The following is a 19,372-nucleotide window of genomic DNA, read 5'->3' on the forward strand; positions in this document are numbered from 1 at the left end:
ACACTATCTGTGGACCTAAATTGAGATAAAACATCACAGAAAATTGGTTTTATCAAATGGGAAATTGAAGATATTTAAATTATAACATCTGTGAACCCAAACTGAGATAAAGGTATCACAGAAAATCGGTTTTATCACGAGAGAAGATGAAGACATTTAAATTACAATATCTGCGAAACCAAATTGAAATAAAGATGTCACAGAAAATTGGTTTTATCAAATGAAAATTGAAGATATTTAAATTGTAACATCTGTGAACCCAAACTGAGATAAAGATATCACAGAAAATTGGTGTTATCAAATCAAATAATACTTTTTAAAGTGAGATCTGAAGAGAAAATTCAGCTGATACCTGAAAAGATTTAATAGAAAAGTTCTGCCACAAATCAAGGTCGGATTTCTGTGCAGTCATTCATCCTGCCAAAAATACAGTGAATTTTAATACTCTTCTCTCTCCCCTCAGGAATCTTTGTTTTCCCTACAAAACCAGCATTGAACATCAAATCCAAGCAGGGTTTTCCATAAAAAAAGACGAAGCAAAAGGGAAAAATGGATATTCCCTCTTAAATTCCCTATTTCTTCTACCAAGTGCCTGTTTGTGCATTGCATTAACAGCATTTGCATATTCAATTCCCCATTAAAAACAATCCCAAACCTTGCAGTAACGAAGGTATTGATGCATCCAGGTGATTACAACTCATCCCGAATATTCTCCACTCTGGGAATTCTCTTCTTTTAAAAAATGAAATCCAACATCAAATCCTTCCCCACGGCCAAGCTGCACCCTTGAATCTTCCATTGGTTTCTTGGGGTTTATCCCAAACAATTCTTTCCCAAAAGCAGAGATGTTTTCTGAGGTTTAAAATCTTCATTTTAAGATTTCTTCACTTTCCAGGGAGGGGGTGGAAAAATCACTCAACCAAGGCAAAATCCCAGGGATTTTCCCTCCTAAAATGTCCTTTTTTTTGGTTGGTGCAGCCAATTCCCTCTGCCCATCAGTTTTTTAGGGTCTCCTTACCATTTCCAAAAGCTCTGGAATGGCATTTCCAACATAAAAACCCTCAGCACTCAGATTATTGTAAATTATTGCCAGGAACTCCTGTAAGACCATGAGGCACTTGGAGGCCTCGTTGAGATAGCAATAATTATTCCCAGAAATTGGATTTGAGAGAGATTTGTGCTTAGAGGCAGAAGCAGGAAAAATCCGATGGCCCAAAAGGTGGGAAACAACTTCCACCTGATCCAGGAATTCCCCATGGAGCAGAGAGAAAGCTGGAATGGTTTTCCCACTAGAAAAAAAATCCTTTCATAAGGAAAAATCCTTCAAGGAGCAGGAGGATGATGTTAATTATAGGATCATCAGAGAATCATGGAATGGTTTGGGTTGGGAAGGACTTTAAAGCTCACCCAGTTCATCCAGGGACACCTCCCACTATCCCAGGCTGCTCCAGCCTGGCCTTGGGCACTGCCAGGGATCCAGGGGCAGCCACAGCTGCTCTGGGAATTCCAGCCCAGCCCCTCCCCACCCTCCCAGCCAGCAATTCCCAATTCCCAATCTCCCACCCATCGCTGCCCTCTGGCACTGGAAAGCCATTCCCTGTGTCCTGTCCCTCCAGGCCTTGTCCCCAGTCCCTCTCCAGCTCTCCTGGAGCCCCTTTAGGCCCTGCAAGGGGCTCTGAGCTCTCCCTGTGTCCTTCCCTTCTCCAGGTGAACATTCCCAGCTCTCCCAGCCTGGCTCCAGAGCAGAATTCCAGCCCTGTTGGATGGCACAGCCACAGCCATGAGAATCCAGAGCTTGGGAAACCTTAACTCAGACATCAAGACCCATCCTCCCTTGGCAAGGAAAAAGCTTTCCCATCCAAGTTTTGTAGCTGGGCCATCGCCCATCCAGAAACCACAGACAGAATTCAGACACCTTCTCACATCCTAAGAATATTGTGGAGGCAATTCTGGAATGTCAACAAGCCTGGAAATATTTCAAAACCTGTTTTACAACTAAAATCTAATGAGTGGCATAAAATAGCAAATAATTAAGACAATATTGATGTAAAAGGACCCAAATTGGTTGTTACTCGAATTTTTCAGGGAACAGTTCCAAATCTCTTTTTTCAGTCACTTTTAGTGATCCATCCTTCCTGAAAAACATCCATCAGGACAGTAACACTCCTGGGAGAAACCTGTGCAAAATCAAGAGAGAACACAGCAGAATTCCCTCCTTTTTTATTCCAAGTGCCCACATGGAATTTTTAGGATCATGAAGCTGCTTGACCATAGCTGTGATTTCCAAGTTGTGATACCCCAATATCACAAAAACAATATTTTTCTGATATTCTGAGGTGAGATTCAATTGCAAGGAAAAAAATCCCTTCGGGCTGGAGGATCAGGAATTCTGCTCTAGGTGCTCCAAATGTAGGAATTCTACATTTCCCACCACTTTAAAATGGGAGGATGAGACATTTTACAGAAAGAAAAGATAGAATTTTGTCTTATTGCCAGGAGAAATGAGAGCTCCGATCAAGCAGAAAAAAAAGAAATCTCATCCTTGTCCTCTATGAAAACCAGAGGTGTTTATGAAATCAAGATAAGCTTAAACACACCTTGATAAAAGAAGAAACTCCGTGTCCTTTATGCAAATAAAAGCTTTCAATCCAGTTTCCACCTGGCCACATCGCCCATCCAAAGCTCCTTTCGGTCGTGATTGTCACAGTTCTGTCCCAAAAACCAAAACCATGCCAAGCAAATGCGCATTTCCCGCAGAAAACAGGGCATTAAAGCTTAGAGAGTCCACCCCACTGCCCCATCCACAGTTTGGGGTTTATTTTCAATCCTGGTGGGGAAGGATTCGCACTAAAACATCCAAGGAGTTCAGGATGTGCCTTTCTACCGTGCCCTTAACATCGCTGTGGTTAAGGAGCATCAGCGACTTCTCCTTGGAGATCCTGGAGGTTCCTGGCCCAGGGACTGTCCCAGCAGCTCTGTCTGAGGGTGTCAGGACAGTGCCATTGTCACCACTGCCACCAGCAGTGCCACGCTGGGCACCCCGCGGCTGCCCCCGGCCGTCCTGCGGGCCTGCAGGACAGCAAACACCGCGTTGGTGGCGTTGGTGGGGATCTCCACGTTGCAGATCATGCCTTCACAGCAGGAAACACATTCCTGGTGGGGAAAAGGGGGAATTAATTAATTCAGGGGTGATTGATTTGGGGGTGATTGATTCAGAGAGGCTTTAACAGAAAAACGTGCATTGGATGGTGCAAAGTTGAGCTAAACAGACTCCGCAGCAGCCTGGCCCAGGGCAGCAGGTGGAGCAGAGATGCTAAAAATCACCCTAAAATCAAATCTATCTGTGAATCCAATCTCCAAATCAGGAGTGCAGTTTTCCTGGAGTAACTCATCCCGTGGGGTGTCCCCAAGCTGAGGTGGCATGTCACAGAGCTTGCCCTTCCAACGCACAAATTAAAAGCACCCACTGGAACCTTTCAGGTCTCAGCTGTTTCAAGCTGGAAAATCCTGACTCTAAAAACTTTGCTCCCACTCAGTTTTCCCCTCAAGGTCTTGTGCTCAGTGCAGCTCCACGTGCTGAATCCACTTTATTTTTCACTCTCCAGGGCCACCAAAACACTGACACAGCTGACTGCCAGGAGAGAATACAAACCCAATTCTCTTTACGTGACCACTTTACTAGAAAAGCCCAGAGAATAAATGAATAAAATGCCAATTCTTATCTAATCCAAAGGCACAACAACTTTTTAAAGATAAAATCCCTGCCCATGGCTGGGGGTTGGAACTAGATGAGCTTTAAGGTCCCTTCCAACGCAAACCAGGCTGGGATTTTGTAATTCTACGGAAATGCAGCAGAAGGAAGGATGCAGAGTCATTTTACTCCCTCAAAACCTCTTGGAATCACTGGAATTTTCTGCAGAAAACACAGAGATGCTCTTACATTTAACATGGATGCTGCCTGCTTTGTTTTTGGTGTCTGAAATGGTTCACATTAAAAATAACAGAACTAATCTTCACATATTCCTATTAAGGAAGTAGTGGATAAAATTTAACAGCAGAAAATAACACTCTGGTGGGCCGTGCTTGATTATTAAGATTAAACTTTTCCCCATCATCCCCAGGCTGGGAGGAGACACCAGTTTGGGCTTTTTCCCATGGAACAAAACCTCAGCTGTGCCTCGCTTAAGCCCATGGCAAACAGAGTCTTGCACAACCTCCCTGAGAGCTCAAATCCCGAGCTCCAAGCCCTGGGAACACCCCAAAAAGCCCAGGAGTTCTCCTGGGAGTCATTGTCATCCTGTCCCACCCAGCAGGAGCAGGGAAGGAGGAAGGAGGGCTTGGTCCTGCTTCTCTTGCAGCAATTTGATTGTTCCCCACTGCGGAGCGGCTCTTGGCACATCCTCCTGAGCTCGGCAGGAAAAACGAGTCCTGGAATGCACAGCTCCGGCCCCAGGGGCTCCCCCTGCACCAGGAGTAGGGCAGGAGTAGGGCAGGAGTAGGGCAGGAGCAGCGCTTACCGTGTGCCCGCTGTCCCCATGGCGGTGGCACCCGACCAGGTGACATTCCTCGCCAGTGGCACATTTCTTGGTGACCGAGGTGCTCTCCCCGTGGGCCGTGAAGAGGTGAACTGTCAGGCAGTACTGAGTGCCTACAGCAGAAAATTTAGGATGTTTATTGCCAGAAATGAAGCCTTTGGAACAGGGTTTTAAAACTACACACAATCAAGGAAAATATTCCCCGAAAACGGCTGCACAAAACCGTTTGCAACTTGATCAAAAGAGCATTGAGCAAGAAATTAATTAGTGTGAAGTCTTAACTGACCCTTCAAGCCTCCAGAAAGGCTGCTTTTATTTAAATTACTTATTAGCACCATAATCTACACATTTATTTTCAGTTCTTTTTGGCAGCACATTCCTGCTTGGTTTCACATTTGTTTCCTCATTCCTCTGCTTTGCTTCTTCCCCTTTCCCACCATTACTGAGAATGTCACCGGGAAGAAAAATGAGGAAACATTTCCATTCTTTTCTGGGTTTTATCCTCCTCTCACACAGGTGTGATCCCCAGTCAAGCAGGTCCTGCTGCTCACAAGGAACCACTGAATTTTGGGATGGTATCCAAGAAATTCTTCAGGTTTTTAACAGTTTTAATTTCAGTTTTAAATTCTTCAGGTTTTTTAAAGAACATCTTTCAAATTAACTCCTGGGAAGCACATCATTATAAATACACACAGAGAAACACATATGGCTAATTAATGTTGCTCTAGTGTTCAGAAATCTGTTTGTATATTAACATTTTATTGTTATATAGGATATCAAATTGAGAGAGACAGAGAGAAAGAATTTTTCACTGCTGCTTTACAGTCCAGAATGGTCAAAATTGTCACGTCAGCAGAAATTATCTGACTCAGCCAGAAAACTCAGGGCACCACTGTGCTGGCACATGAATCCCATGAATCAGCCAGACTTGTACAAGGGGGTGAGTCAGGGAGAAGCCAGGTTTAAATATCACAAAGGATCTCCTTAGTTCAGCCTTACTCACTTTCAGGACACCACCTATCCTCAGCCCATCTGTTGCAGTTGTAGTTGTCCACTGCGTTGTCACAGGTGAAGCACTTGAAGCTGTTTGGGAATGGAGTGGCTTGGAAAGCATTGAGAAAAAAAAAATTAAAATATTCAAAATAATGCTTGCACCTGCATATGTTTACAAAAATAAATTACATCTATTTACATCTTTTCACTGGCAGACAAATAAAACAAGTTTTGCAGAGACCTTTTTTTTCCCCCTAGGCCTGAATTAAAATATATCCTCGTGTTTTCCTTCCCAAAATCCAAAATTGAAGTAGTGGTGGGAAAAGCAGGAAAGAGGGAAGAGTTTATCTTCCTCCTCATGGAGCTTTGCACAGCAAACACAAATCCCTGTTTTCCTTTGATGGAAAAGCTGCGTTTCCAAAGCAGCTCCAGAGCCTGATCTCCCACTCGGAAGGAGAAGTTGGATCCTTTAAACAAAGGGATGCAGAGGACTCTTTGAAAACCTCATTTCCATTATTGAAAGGAATTATTTGAAGGTGCAGGGTTCATTAGGGGCACGTATTATACCCAGCTATTATATCCTGGCTGTTTTAATGATGCACATTATGCAAATGAAGGCACGAAACACCGGTGATGCCAGATAAGAGGCAAAAAAAAAAAAAAAAAAAAAAAGATGCCATTAGTGCCAGGTGGCTTCACAGGTCCCACGAGGTTTTTAATTACCTTCAGACTGAATTAATTGCATCCAGCAACACCTATTCCTCCCCCTTACAAAACCCCCAACAAGATAAAAGACCAAAACCACCTGTTCTGGGTTATTTACGAGCAAGCCGCTGCAGAATTTCCTCTGCAGGGAGACAGAAAAAAAGCTAAGAAAAGCCCTTAAAATGTCCAAGTCCTCATGCACTCTTTAATTTAGCGTGCAGGTGATTTATTCCCATTCAGCCAACTTGTCAAATATTAGGGATGAAGGGCTGTGGGGTGAGAAGCGGAATACTTCTTTTAAAGTTTCTGTGGAGGCAAATGGGAGACAAACACCTGAAACCCGAAGGACTGGAAGGATGTGGCAAATAATTAAAAACTTAAGCTAGAATTCCACACAGAATTCTAGCAAAGGCTAGAACTCCATAAAAATGCCTACTTACGGTCTAGGGGAGGCCTCACGTTGTAGAAGTTGATGTTCTCAGCTGAAACCCAATTTCCCGAGAGGATGAGGAACGGGAGAACGGCTCCGGCCAGCGCCTGACGGAACAACACCATCCTGCCTGTCACTGCACATGGAAATCCAGACTCTTCAGGCCTGGAAAAGCAAGGGAACACATTTTTGAGTGGGAATCCTGAAAATTTGAGCATGCAGGACGATCGGTTTCCTGTGAAACCCTGCTGGAAGCTTGGAAATCCAGCCGGGAATTCCGGCGAGCCGGCACTGCTGAGCAGCACAAAGCTGAGCTGGTGGTGCCTTCTGCTGGCCAGAATCCCTCACAAAGGGCTTGGGCTTCCACAAAAATTCAGGTTCACGTTTTTTCTTTCATTCATTTGTCCTCCTGAGCAATGGGAATCTTAAAAATTCCTTGAAAGGACTCCTAAAAATCAACAGGGAAATTGAGGTCCTTCAGATCCGACTCAAAACAGCCTGGAATCAACAGCACCAAGGAAGCAAAATGCAGAGAAATCTCAATTTTAACACCAACAAGCAACCCCTCACCTGAGACAAAGAAATTTAACTTCAGACAAGCCTCATCATCTGAATTTTAAGTGCACTTTACATGGACACAGCATCGAAAATTCGAAGTGTAAATTCAATTTATTTCTTTTTTCAAGTGCATCCCAAGGGAATGCTAAGGAAGATGCCTGGGGATGGCCCAGAGGTTTTGGAGAAGGGCAGGGTGGAAAGTTCAGAAGGATGAGATGCAAATACCCAAAAATACATTAATTTAGGCCCCCCTGGGTGCTGTGCCAAGGCTTTAGAGAGAGAAGAGCTGAACATTTTGCTCCGCTTGATATTTAGATTTCCACACCTCCAGACAAACACAGGGAATTGTGGCAAATTCCAGTGACCCCAGAGCCTGGCTCTGATATTAAAAAGCACAATTAGCCTCGCTCCTCCCATGCAAATTCCCAGCAGGACAAACAAGCTGGAGTGGAGGCTCCTGCCAAACCAGAGCCAAAGGCATTCCTTCCAAATTTCCAGGCACACCCTGCCCAAGCTGAAAATGGTGCTCAGCACCACAGCAGAGAAATCAAGGAATTTCCCTCTTTTCCCTGGGTTTTGGGATTGTATTTTTCCTTTTCCAGTGGAGGTGGTTTTGCCAGCCAAGCAAACAACAGAATTTCAGGAGTTGTGAATTTTATTGTGAATTTAACCCTCCTGCTAAAGATCTGCTTATTAAATCCTGGCTTTATGGACATATTTCAGGAGATATTCCAAAGTCACAGCTTACCTCTGCTCCCTGTGGACTTCCAACAGTGTTTTCCATAGGATGGTCCAGATTTCTTCTGGCTGCAGCCCAGGATCTACAGAAGGATTAAGCAGAAGGATCTGTGGAGAATAAACAGCAAAAGATCATCAGAATTCTGTTTTGAAGAAATGAATTAGCATTCAATTAAAATAAAAATTAGGTTTTCATAACGAAATAGCCAAAGCAGCACTTGAAGTACACAACACGGCTCTTACTGAGTGCTCTGGCACTGCAGAAATTGAAATCCCCTCCTTCCTGGGATATTCCAGTGCCATAAAAGACAAATAAAAGACAAAAAGGGAAGGAATGAGGCTCAGTCCATGCCTGAGATGAGTTTCCTCCAGGAAAACCATTACTCAGGCAATGACCTGGGAGGGACCAGGCTGCACCACCTGAGTGAATATTCCAGAGATATCCCAACTTTCCACAGGAGTTATGCCCAAAACAGAAGCACAAATCAGCAGCGAGGGAACCTGAGAGAGCAAAGCCAAACCCTCAGCCTCCCAATTAGAGGCTGATGAACAAACAGGTCCTCCCCAATGTGTGGGGTTAACGCGACTCCTGGAATTCCAAGTAGGCTGCAATTTCCAGAGCTGCGCATTCCTGGTCCTAATTACCTCGTCCTTGTGTCCCTGCACCATCAGGGATGCAGTTTTCCTGACTCCAAGAGGGCTCCTTAATCCCTACTGGCTTGAGTGATGGCAACAAGATGAGAAGAGTCTTTTTTGTGCCTCAAGTCATCACCCTCCTTCCTGGATCCTTTGCAAATAACTGTGTTTATCTGGGAATTCCGGCAGGGTTTGGGTTGGAAGGGACTTTAAAGCTCATCCAGTTCCACCTCCCTTCCACTTGCTCCAAGCCCCTCCAGCCTGGCCTGGGTCATGTATACCCTTGGAATATCTCAAGCAACCCAGTTTCAATCAAGAATTTCACAACATTTCAGTGTCTTTCAAGCAGCTTTTAATTATTTCCATGTGACTTTGCAGGAAGGGAGGGAATTGAATCATTCCAACATTTCCAAAACTTCTCTCCTTGTCCTGTATCTGCTGCTAGCTTAAGGAAACTCTGCCTTTATGGGGAGGCTGGGTTGTAACTGGATCTGAAGCACCTGGACAGCAAATAAAAGGCACAATTCCACTTGTGCCAGTTTGCTGCAGATCCAGGCTCTCTCCTGCTCCCCTCCCCCAAATTCCTATCACTTTCCCTTGTGCCGAATGGAAAATTTTAGGGAATATAACTACAAAAAACAACTCTGTGGCTGAGGGAAGGCTCGGTAAATCGACCTCCCAATTTGATGCAGTCAAAGGTGTCCTTGTTTGCCAAGCAGGCCAATAAATAATGGATGTTGTTTGCCATGGGCTTGGTTACACAGCTGCACCACGAGGGCGTCCTCAAATCAAATAAGAAAATATTGGCCCCAAAATGGCTTTCACAGCTCACCCAGAATCTTTCAAAAGCTTATTTTCCTCCCGGTGCCTTATCTTTGGTGTGCTTGCAGATAATATTATCTAGAAGAATGAGTAAATGTTTCATTAGACCCAATTAGGAGCTCTCATTAATGAAGGGGGAAACTGTCACAACATAGAAGATTAATTTCTATAAACAGGGAGCTGCAGCTTTCCTGGGGGAGGGAAGGCAATCCAAGAGGGAAGGGCTGCTGCTATAAAAAACCTGTGACTAAAACCCATTTCAAGCAAACAACCAGGAACACAATGGCTCAACTAATTAATATCTTCCAGCAGCTCGGAATCTCGCAGGGCGTGATGGAAAAGTCGGAAGCAGCAATCCCGGACTCCTGATTTTAATAAACTTCAAGTCTGTCAACATTGTTTTTCCTGGCGGGCTCGGTGGAGGATTAGAAGATCGAACAGCAGATACAGAATGCAAATGGAACTTCCTGCTGTCGTTCAGTGAGCAATTTTCAGGTGCTATTAGATAATTGCAAACACTTCTGTGGAGCTCGTTAATCTTCAGGACACGGGAGTTCCACCAGCACAGGCAGAAAAGGTATTTTATGTTCAGGGCTGAAAAGCTACAACCCAACACCTGACAGCCCCACGTCAGATCCCAAAGGCCACAGAGGAAATCCAACTCTGCTAAAAGGGCAAAAAAAGAGCTCCCCCATTCTCAGGTTTTCCTCTGGAGACCATTTAATTCCTGTCAAAGCCAGGGAATGAAGAAGTGGAGGGAGAAAGAAAAAAAAAAAAAAAAAAATCATAATTTTCTTTAGGAAACGAGCAGACACATTAAAAATAAAAAGGGGGGAGAAGTGAATATTTTGATAAATTAAACCCCTCAAAAATTATTGCAGATCTGCAAATTTAAAGCTATTTGTTATGGAAGTTTTACCTTTTCTTCCCTGCTGAGCTAAGCCTCTATTTTTTCACTTTTTGCCTCCCAGCATGTTATTATCAGCACAGAACACCCCAGAAAAATGCATTTTACACGACACTGACAGACATCTCTCCAAGGAGTGACACTGACAGCATCAAACTGGATCTTTAAACACCACACATTTCCTTTATCTGCACGCAGAGTCCAAATTTGGCTTTAATTATAAGAAATTACAGAGTTCTTTATCTGAGATCTTGTAAAAGTCAAGCACAACATCATTTAGCTCGGGGGATGAAGTTGGCACGGGAGGTGTGAGGTAAAGGGCTGGAGACTGGAGGTGTCTGGGACTCCACCAAACACACAACTGCCATGATTTCAGAAAGAAAATAATCCCTGATGAACACGATAAACCTGGGAAGTACCACTGGAGGGAAGGATATGCGAGGAGAAAACACAGAATGGAAAGTGCATTATTCCTTTCACAGCCCAAACTGACATTTATGTTAAAATTCAGAATCCCCCATCGTGGATGGATGGACGGATTTTCCCCATGTGGAAAATTATTTATTTTGTCTAAAAATCCATTAATGAGATTGAATTTCTGATTCCCTTCTTGCCAGTTTTCCATTTCCTCAAAGAACTGCACTTTGCCAAAGTTCTGCATGGCCAAAAGTTGAGTTTGGAACAGCTTTTATCTGTCACCTGCAACTGATTTAAATCTCTCACCTGTTCAAGGCTGGAAATTGGGATTTAACGTGGCTCTGGAGAAAAGAGATTACAGGGATCAGCAGCATTTTTTCTTTCCTTGAGACTTGGTAAAACAACATTAAATTTAGAGAATATTTCATTAAATACCTCAGTGGATCTGACTATTAGTAACCAGTGAGGGTGACATGAGTGAGTACCCAATAGGGGAGAAAATTCTGATTTTCAGTGGTTTTCTTCTCCAAGTTTAGCTCCAGACCACATTCAATAAAAGATCTCTTTAATCCTGCCACGTTGCTCATATTCAGCAGTACTCCAGATATTCCTGCACACTCCAGACCTATTCTTCAACAGGAAAAAGGTGGGACGAAACAACACTGCTCAAAAAAAATCAAGAAAATTCTGTATACTTCTATGCATTAATTATTATTACATGGAAAAAGGAAGTTTTCAGGCATTTAACCTCAGAAACATCCCTGGGTTTTACTGCCTGCCTTTCCAAGTGAAATCCTATTTTTAACACTGCCCAGTGCACACAGGTACAGATGCCACGGAATTCCATTTCTCATTCCAGACAACACCAACAAGAACCTACACGATTCCCACTTGTCCAAGGAATATTACGTTCCCTTTCATGTTCAATTTTAAGATCAAGACCCACACAGGAAAGATTTACTGGGAGTGTCTGGCAGGCAGATCGACTTCAAATCCTAAATCCGCCAAAATCTGCTGGAGCCTGAAGCGGCCCGTTGGATCAGGGAAATCCAAAGGTTCTGCATCACACAGAACGTTCCTCACGAGCCTCACGTTCAGCTGCAATTCAGATTTAAGGGACAAGAGCTGAGCTCCTAAACCTGAAAAGCTGCTTTTTGAACCCAATTCTGATGTCTGCAGCGAGTTCACTGACATCACCCTTCCCCCTTCTTCACTTGTGGTTGTTACCTAGTGACCTTGGGGGGTTTGTCCAGCTTTTAGGAACAATAATGGATGAAAAAAATCAGTTCCCTGTCCTTTCCCTCTGGTTTTATTCAGATTTCCCAAGTCACGAAGGGTTTGGGATGTGTCTGTGCCGATGCAAGCCCACATTTTGTGCTGAAAGGAGAGGGAGAAAAGGGAAATTACACTTGTCTGGTTTTATTTGGCTGTCAGGGTCCAAACAAAACGTCCTTTCCCTTGCTGGAGCAGAACTCTTCACCAAACCCACGGGATTCCTACAACACCACAACACCAGAGCCACTCTTTTACCATCACTTTCCCAAAAATAAGGAAACAGTCAAGAACCGTGGAATATTCAAGCTGGAAAAGGCCTCTGATATCACTGGAACACTCCAGGTCCACCAAAAGGTCCTTCTGCCACCAGTTTAGGGCAGGAATTGCACTGGAATTGCAGAAAAGCCCCATGCAGAGTCACTCCTGGCAAGGTTGAAGGTGTGAAATTTCTCCCACTGCTCCTTGTCTGATGCAATCTCTGCCTCATGTTTACACCAGCTCCTGGCTCCAAGGAAATCCCTGGAATCCCGAACAGCATCACCTCCTGGAATGCACCAGGAAAGGCTGCGAGTGCTTCCAGAGGGACACCAGCACTTCCCAGTGCTCCCACACCTCAGCCAGGGAGCTGCTGCTGAATAAATGAATTTAAAGCTCAGTTGTGACCTGTGGGGTCTAAATATTGAACCCACAGCGAAGGAACTTTTGTCCTGAAGCTCCTCAAGTCATTTCAAGCCCTGGGAATTCCCACTTTTTAAGGAATAAATGTGGCTGAATTGAAGTCCTGATTGAAAATGTAACTTTAAAAGCAGAAAATATCTATAGTTCTATGTATATGTATTTAAAAGGAGATAACTTCTCCAGGTTCTGTCTTGATGATTTAAAGGATGTTTCTGTTTATTAAAAGGACTCAGCAGCATCACAAATGTGATGGAGGCAGGGCAAGAGGGAAATCCTGACTGCTGTCCAGTCAATCCAACATTTCCTACAGGAATAACTCTCCAACTGCCATTGAAATACCCTTGGAAGCTCCTTCCCTATGGATCCACAGCACACCTCCTCCAGAGCATCACCAGCAGCGTGACAGAACCGGTTTTGAACAGAAAATTAATGAGAGTGGCACTGATCACACCTCGGGAAAATGTTCTGTGCACAAAACCCCCTTGTCCACATTTCTCATCCACTGAAAACTGATCCGGTGGTTTGAGGAATTCCTGTTGCTCTGCCTGAGCTGAGGAAGATTCTCAAAGGGTCTTGCACTGGATGAGCCCGAATTGCGCATTTCCCCCCCAGTTTTCTCTTTGGAATCTCAAATCCAGCCACGGATCATTCAAATGTGGCTTCCTAAATTCCAGAGGGATGTTTTCCTCCTGGAGACACGGCCACTAACGGAGAAGAGCTGAGGAAAATCCCCTTCCCAAGCCAAGAGAACTTTTCCCTGTCTGCACTTTTCGCTCCTGTGTTTGCCAGCTCAGGGGGAGCTGAGCTGATGCTGAGAGGGATTTTGGTGGTGGCTTTTAGGAAAACCTTCCTAGATCTGACAGAATAAATCCAAGAAACGTTTATTTTAGAGTGCTGCAGGATTCCTTTGGAAGGAATTCCTCTGTCCAGAGGCACCAGAACTCTGCAAAAGTTGAGGATGAAAAGGGGATGAAAAAAGGAAAACCAACTTTAATTCTAACAAAATCTGGCTGAATTCCTCACGCAGCTCAGAACACAAAATGGCTCCAGGGCTGGGCGTAAAATGCTTTAAAAATTACGGCAGTGCTGCCCCATCCAAGCCCAGGGGCGTGAGGGGGCACCCTAATCATCACCCTAATTCCCATTTAATTCCAGCACCCTAATCCCGAGGGCTGGAAGCAGCGGAGAGCAGGGCTCTGCTTTTCCTGCCTCCCTTTGGGGTTGGCACAAGTCTCCCAGGGAGAGGGATCTGCCCTCATTCCAAAGGGAGGGACAAGAAAAACTCCTTTCCCAGGGCCACGAAGGCTCTGCTGACATTTACATCTTATTTTTGTATCATATGTTCAACTCCAAACCCCACATCCTGCGCTGTTTTCCTCCTCTAAGGCTCAGATTTTCAAACGAGAAATGCAAAAGATAATGTCCAGGGAGCCCCTAGCTTGTCTAAATTCCCCACCCCCGGGGAATCTGACTTACCACACTTGATGAGACATCTCTGAACGCACACAGAGGGTCCCAGGAAATAAAATCTGCCACCGGCGTCCTCCGCCTTGGACCAGTCTCTACCAAGAGACTGCCAGCCCCCTCCTGGAGCACCACTGACTAGAACGCAGCCTGCTGCAGCAGGAGAAAGCAGCCACCCAAACAGCGGGCACTCGGTAAAAATGCCAAGGTGCCTCTTAGGGCACCTTCTAGCAAAGGTCCCTGTTCGGGCACCACTTGAGATGCTGAGCCAGGGGTTAGCCCGAAGGTCCAGCTGCGTCTTGCTGAAAGACAACTTGGCATCTGACAGCTCTAGGGGACGAGCTCCTCTCCCTAAGGAGTTAGCCCCAAGCCATGATGGCAGGCACATTGGTGGAGATTAAGAAGCAGGAGGGGGTCCCTCGTATGGGTTCCACAAGCTTGATTTATTCAGGGAGCAGGTGAAGGATCCAGGGACAAAGAACCAAGATCAAGAGAAGGTCCAGGGGTTTTACACTCGGGGAAAAAATAGGGCGGAGCTGAGGGGAACAGCCAATGAGGAAAAGCAGAGGGGGTGGGAACAACAACGGAGCAACCAGCAGGAGTAACACGTAGGAGGGGTCCGCAACAGGAAGCCAATGAGAAACACAGAATTTTAAAAGAAACTCCAAAGATTTAGTTAGAAAGTTAGCTGTGCTGAATTTAGTTAAAATAGAAGTGAGTTTAGGCGTGGCTAGAATTAATTAAAGGTTAATAGTTAAGAAGAGCTGGACCTGAAATGAGTTTTCAAGATGCGAGTAACTGATTACTGAATAATTGATTGACTGTCACTTCTATGTTTGCCTAGCTGTGCTTAGAATGGGAAACAGAAACATTGATAAGTTGGTCTAAGGAACAAGGACAATTACCAATTTCCTCCCTATGTGAGAACTGATCCAAAAGTCATGCAAGAGGAAATTGGGAGGTCACCAAAATGATTAGTATTGTTAAAATTCAGAAAGGCGAAAAGTTTAAAATGAGGAGGACAAGTTTTACTTTATCCATTTGGGACCACTCCCCAAATAAAAGACCACCGACTCAATTCAGAGCACACACTACGCATGCTTAATGACATTTAAGCTCACTTCCATACGAAGTGGAGAACGGGAGGTGTTAATGTTATAAATATGCATTTGTATTTCAGATATTCATAATTTCTGTAGATAAATAAGCTCTGTGTTTGCTTGTATCTTTGCACTGCATATCAGGGAATTATCCCGCGCAGTTGCCCGGCACTGGAATAAGCATAACTTTCTAACTCTAAACTGTTAGAGAGTCTTTGTCCATCTAATTTGGATATCAATACTAGATCCTTACCCATATTTTGGCAGATCAAACGGGGTGTCAAGTCGGGGAGAACGTTCTAGAACTCATACATAAGCAAACAGAGGATTTACATATTCAGTGCTCAATACGTAAAATGGGGAGGGGAAACATGAACTAACCAACATCAAGTAATCAAATTAAGATTGCAAAGGCCTGTGGGCACTCGCCACGACTACGGAGATGTTACAAATCCGTGCCTTTCCACCAGGACTTGTGGCGCTGCGTATCGGTGGCTGTGGCTACAGCCACATGCACAGCAACAGTTTTCTTCCTCTACGGCTCAGGTTTCGGGAGCAGAAGCTCAGAGCTTCCAGAATTATGGACACAAATTGGTGTTAATCATTAATAAATAAATATAATACCACTTAATTAAAATTATTTCAGAAAAAAATCGGTTTTGTACAGTTTCTCTCCATAAATATCCATGCTCTAGGACTGGGATCACATCACTTCTTCCAGCAGCTGGAAGAAAATCACATTTTAAGGTCCCTTCCACCTCAGGCCATTCCATGGCTCTGTGATTTTCCACTGGATTTATTTGCTAAAAGTTGAGTATTTAATATTAGAGAGGCCAAGGAAACATTCCCAGGATTCAGGAAAACAATCCATCCGTAATTTTGGGGGTTTTCTTCATTTTCCAGGACAAACAGCATTTCATGGCATTTTTTCCTGATGTTTTTCACCAAAGCGTCATCCTCAACTTAGAATCTTGGAAGGAAAAAATCTACAGCAGGAACAGATCTAATGCTGAGAGCTGTTCGTGATTCCCGGGAATTCCTCTCCTCCTCAAACCTCCCAGGGGCTGCTGCTGTGCTGGGATCCACGGGCCTGCTCCTAAAGGAAAGCACCCTGGGTTGCTCTGGGACAAATATTCCCTTTTCCTGACACACATTCCCAGACACATGTTCCCATTCCCTGACACATGTTCCCAGTTCCAGACCCACGTTCCCATTCCCTGACACATGTTCCCAGTTCCAGACCCACGTTCCCGTTCCTGACACACGTTCCCGTTCCCTGACACACGTTCCCAGTTCCAGACCCATGTTCCCACTCCCAGCTGGGTCTATTTTAATTCCTTATCTCTCCAGCAGGATGCTACTGAGGAAGTTGAATTTTCCCACTTTTCAGGGAAGTTTATGTGGGAGTTTTATAACTCAAGTGATCCAATTTTCCTGTTCCGGACCCATCCCAGCTCTTCCATCCTATTTTCCAAGCCCCCTAAGGCTACTCCCACTTAAATCATCTTTATTTCTTCTTCACCTTTAGCTCCTGGATATTCCTGCCTGGAATTTCTCAGAGCTTCCAAAACTCTGGCAATTTATTCCTCTCAGCCAAGGCAATAAAAAAAGAATATATAAATATTAATAATAATAAAATTTAAAAATAAAATAATAATAATAATAATAAATAATAAAAGCAAACCACAGCAAGGGATTTCTAATCTGAATTTAAAGGGTTTTTCACTCAATTAGAAGAGCAATAAATGAAGTCTCTTTGAGAATTTATCTGCCCAAAAGACACTGCCAGATCCTTAATTAAGTCTTATTAATTACTAATAAGAATTCCTCTGGGTGGGGAGATTTATTCACTTTATACAGTGCCAGGTTTAATTTGACAAATTAGAGACAGATAATTTTTTAAAATTATTATTCTATTATTTTGTAATTTTAAAATTATTTTATTATAGATGATATAAATTATATCATAGTATCAAATTATATAAGAAAAATATAAATAGAAAACATTATATAATAAAATAGGTATTATTTTCTATTATTTTTGTAGGATTTTTCTATTATTTTCTAATAATTTTTATTATTTTCTATTACTTTCTATTTCTTTCCATTGTTTTTCCATTTATATTTTAAATAGCTCCTATTTCTTATTATTCTGTTATTCTTTTGTTGCTTTTATTATTAATCTGCTGGTTTTACTATTTTTTTGATTCATTCTTTTTATGCTGTGCCTAAAAACACTGCAGTCCCTTATAGCAAAAATGATACACACCCTTTAAAATTATTTTAAATAAAATTATTAATATTGTTATTATTATTATTGTTATTATTATTATTACTACTTTTTCAGGTCTGTGCTCACCAGGCTACACAGATTTCCCTCAGCACTTGCAAATTTCATAGGAAAAGGGGAAAAAAATATAAAATTCAGGAAATTCAGGCCATTCCCTTTTGGAGGATTCCAAGGATTTGGGTTGATTTTATTAATGAAAAACCTGACAACACCTAAATATTTCAAGTTGTGTGATACTACTCACCCTGAATGGATGAGAGTGGATTTTCAACTTGATGTTCTCCCATTAGAAAATACATTTTCCAAAGGTTTTTCCAGCCAGGACTCTTCCCTGGGAAGGTGGAAGTGCTGTTTGCCTGCGAGGTGGTTCTGCCCTGTGTCAGGAGCTCTTTTTTCCACCCAAAAGTGCCCAGCAGTGAGCAAATCCATGGAAAAATAGCTCGTTACAGTGATAATTCCTCCTCTTCCCAAGAATCTGAAATTCCTGGGATACAGACAATGAGCAGATCTTGGTGTTTAATTACCTGGCTCGGTTAATTGAGCCGTCCAGAGGTTATTCCAAATAGGGTTTGAACCCTTCCAGAGCCACACCGCTGGATCCTGGGAATGCCAACATCCCCAAATCCCAACATTCCGCAGTAAATAGCAAAGTCCAAACACTTCCCTTTTTTAAAGTGCTTCCTGCTCTTTGTTTGGAACCTCTGGCATTTGCGGTCCCTGCACAAGGAGCCTCCTCCCTCCACCCTTCCCGTGCTTTCACTGCCCTCTCCCACATTCCCATTTCTTCTCCCAAGCTGAAAAATTGAAAACTTTTCCATGAAGTTGATTTTCTTCACCTCTCGTGTCTTCTCTGCATTTTTTTGTTCCTAGAAATCCTGAAATCAAGGGGAAAGCAAAGTGCAAGGGGGGAGAAATACACCCACAAATACTGATTTATAAGTCCTATACTCCAAACTAATCAGGCTTTATACCTAACCTGAAGGGAAAATTAAAATTTTCATGATTGTTAATAATATATTAAATTTCCTTCTGTTAACTCTATTGATTTTCATTAATTACACCCATTATCCCCAGGTCAGAAATACAATTTTGTGAGGGGTTAAGTGACTTTCAGAAATTGCTGGCTGGGAATAAATCCTCCAGGATTCAATCTCTCAGGGAGGCCAAGCAATTCCTCCAAATATTTTCTGGGAATATGAGAAATCAAGAGTTTCAGAGCAACTCTGAGCTCGTTCCTTTTGTTGTGATCCCTCTCAGGTGGTAAATGGATTATTCAGGATTTAACACAAACATGAAACCAGTTCTTTCCTTCCAGGATTTACAGCTGCACATAAACAAAACAAAACGAGCCCTGAAACGTTTCCAAATTCAAAATCTTCAATCCCAAATGTCAGCCCGGAGCAAAATTTTGAGTGTGAGCTACTGGATGAAATCCCCCAAACACGGAAAGGCTCAAAAAGAACATCCTTGAACACTCCTGAATTATTCCTGCACTGAAAATTAGAGGTGAGCACGGTGGGGTTACAGAGGAGGGAAAATGGGGAAGAGAAAGGCAGGATGGGCTGGATCCATGGGCCAACAAAACAAAACCATGGACACGAGGGTCAGGACAAATTAATTCATGGAGAATATCAAAAGCAAGCTGAATTTTAGAGCAAATTCGAAGCAAAATTTTAGATCTTTAAGGCTTTTTTTAGGTTTTTTTAGGCTTTTTTTAGGCCTGAAGGATTCTACAGAACAAAATGACCCAGCCCGTGGAAAGCTCCCCCTTCCACAATGCCAGGCAAAGACAGAGGAAGCAATAAAACTTTATTAGAGGAGGAA

General features: G+C 43.3%; 1 protein-coding gene across 4 annotated transcripts in view; it reads right to left on the reverse strand.

The window, feature by feature from the left end:
- Window positions 1–2,205: 2,205 nt before the first annotated feature.
- LYPD6B (LY6/PLAUR domain containing 6B) overlaps window positions 2,206–19,372 on the reverse strand; it is a 45,692-nt gene continuing 28,525 nt past the window's right edge. The window contains exons 1-6 of one of the 4 annotated variants that reach the window (XM_010407188.3): window positions 8,380–8,472; window positions 7,970–8,067; window positions 6,674–6,828; window positions 5,539–5,637; window positions 4,518–4,648; window positions 2,206–3,153 (exon numbers count right to left, since the gene is read on the reverse strand). In XM_010407188.3, the coding sequence (XP_010405490.1) occupies window positions 2,989–3,153; window positions 4,518–4,648; window positions 5,539–5,637; window positions 6,674–6,788 (510 nt within the window). In that variant the 5' untranslated portion in view covers window positions 6,789–6,828; window positions 7,970–8,067; window positions 8,380–8,472 and the 3' untranslated portion in view covers window positions 2,206–2,988. The other 3 variants (XM_020585082.1, XM_019290141.2, XM_039555538.1) reach the window with 3 other exon arrangements.

Source organism: Corvus cornix, chromosome 7 (assembly GCF_000738735.6).
Source record: "Corvus cornix cornix isolate S_Up_H32 chromosome 7, ASM73873v5, whole genome shotgun sequence".
Taxonomy (NCBI): Eukaryota; Metazoa; Chordata; class Aves; order Passeriformes; family Corvidae; genus Corvus; species Corvus cornix.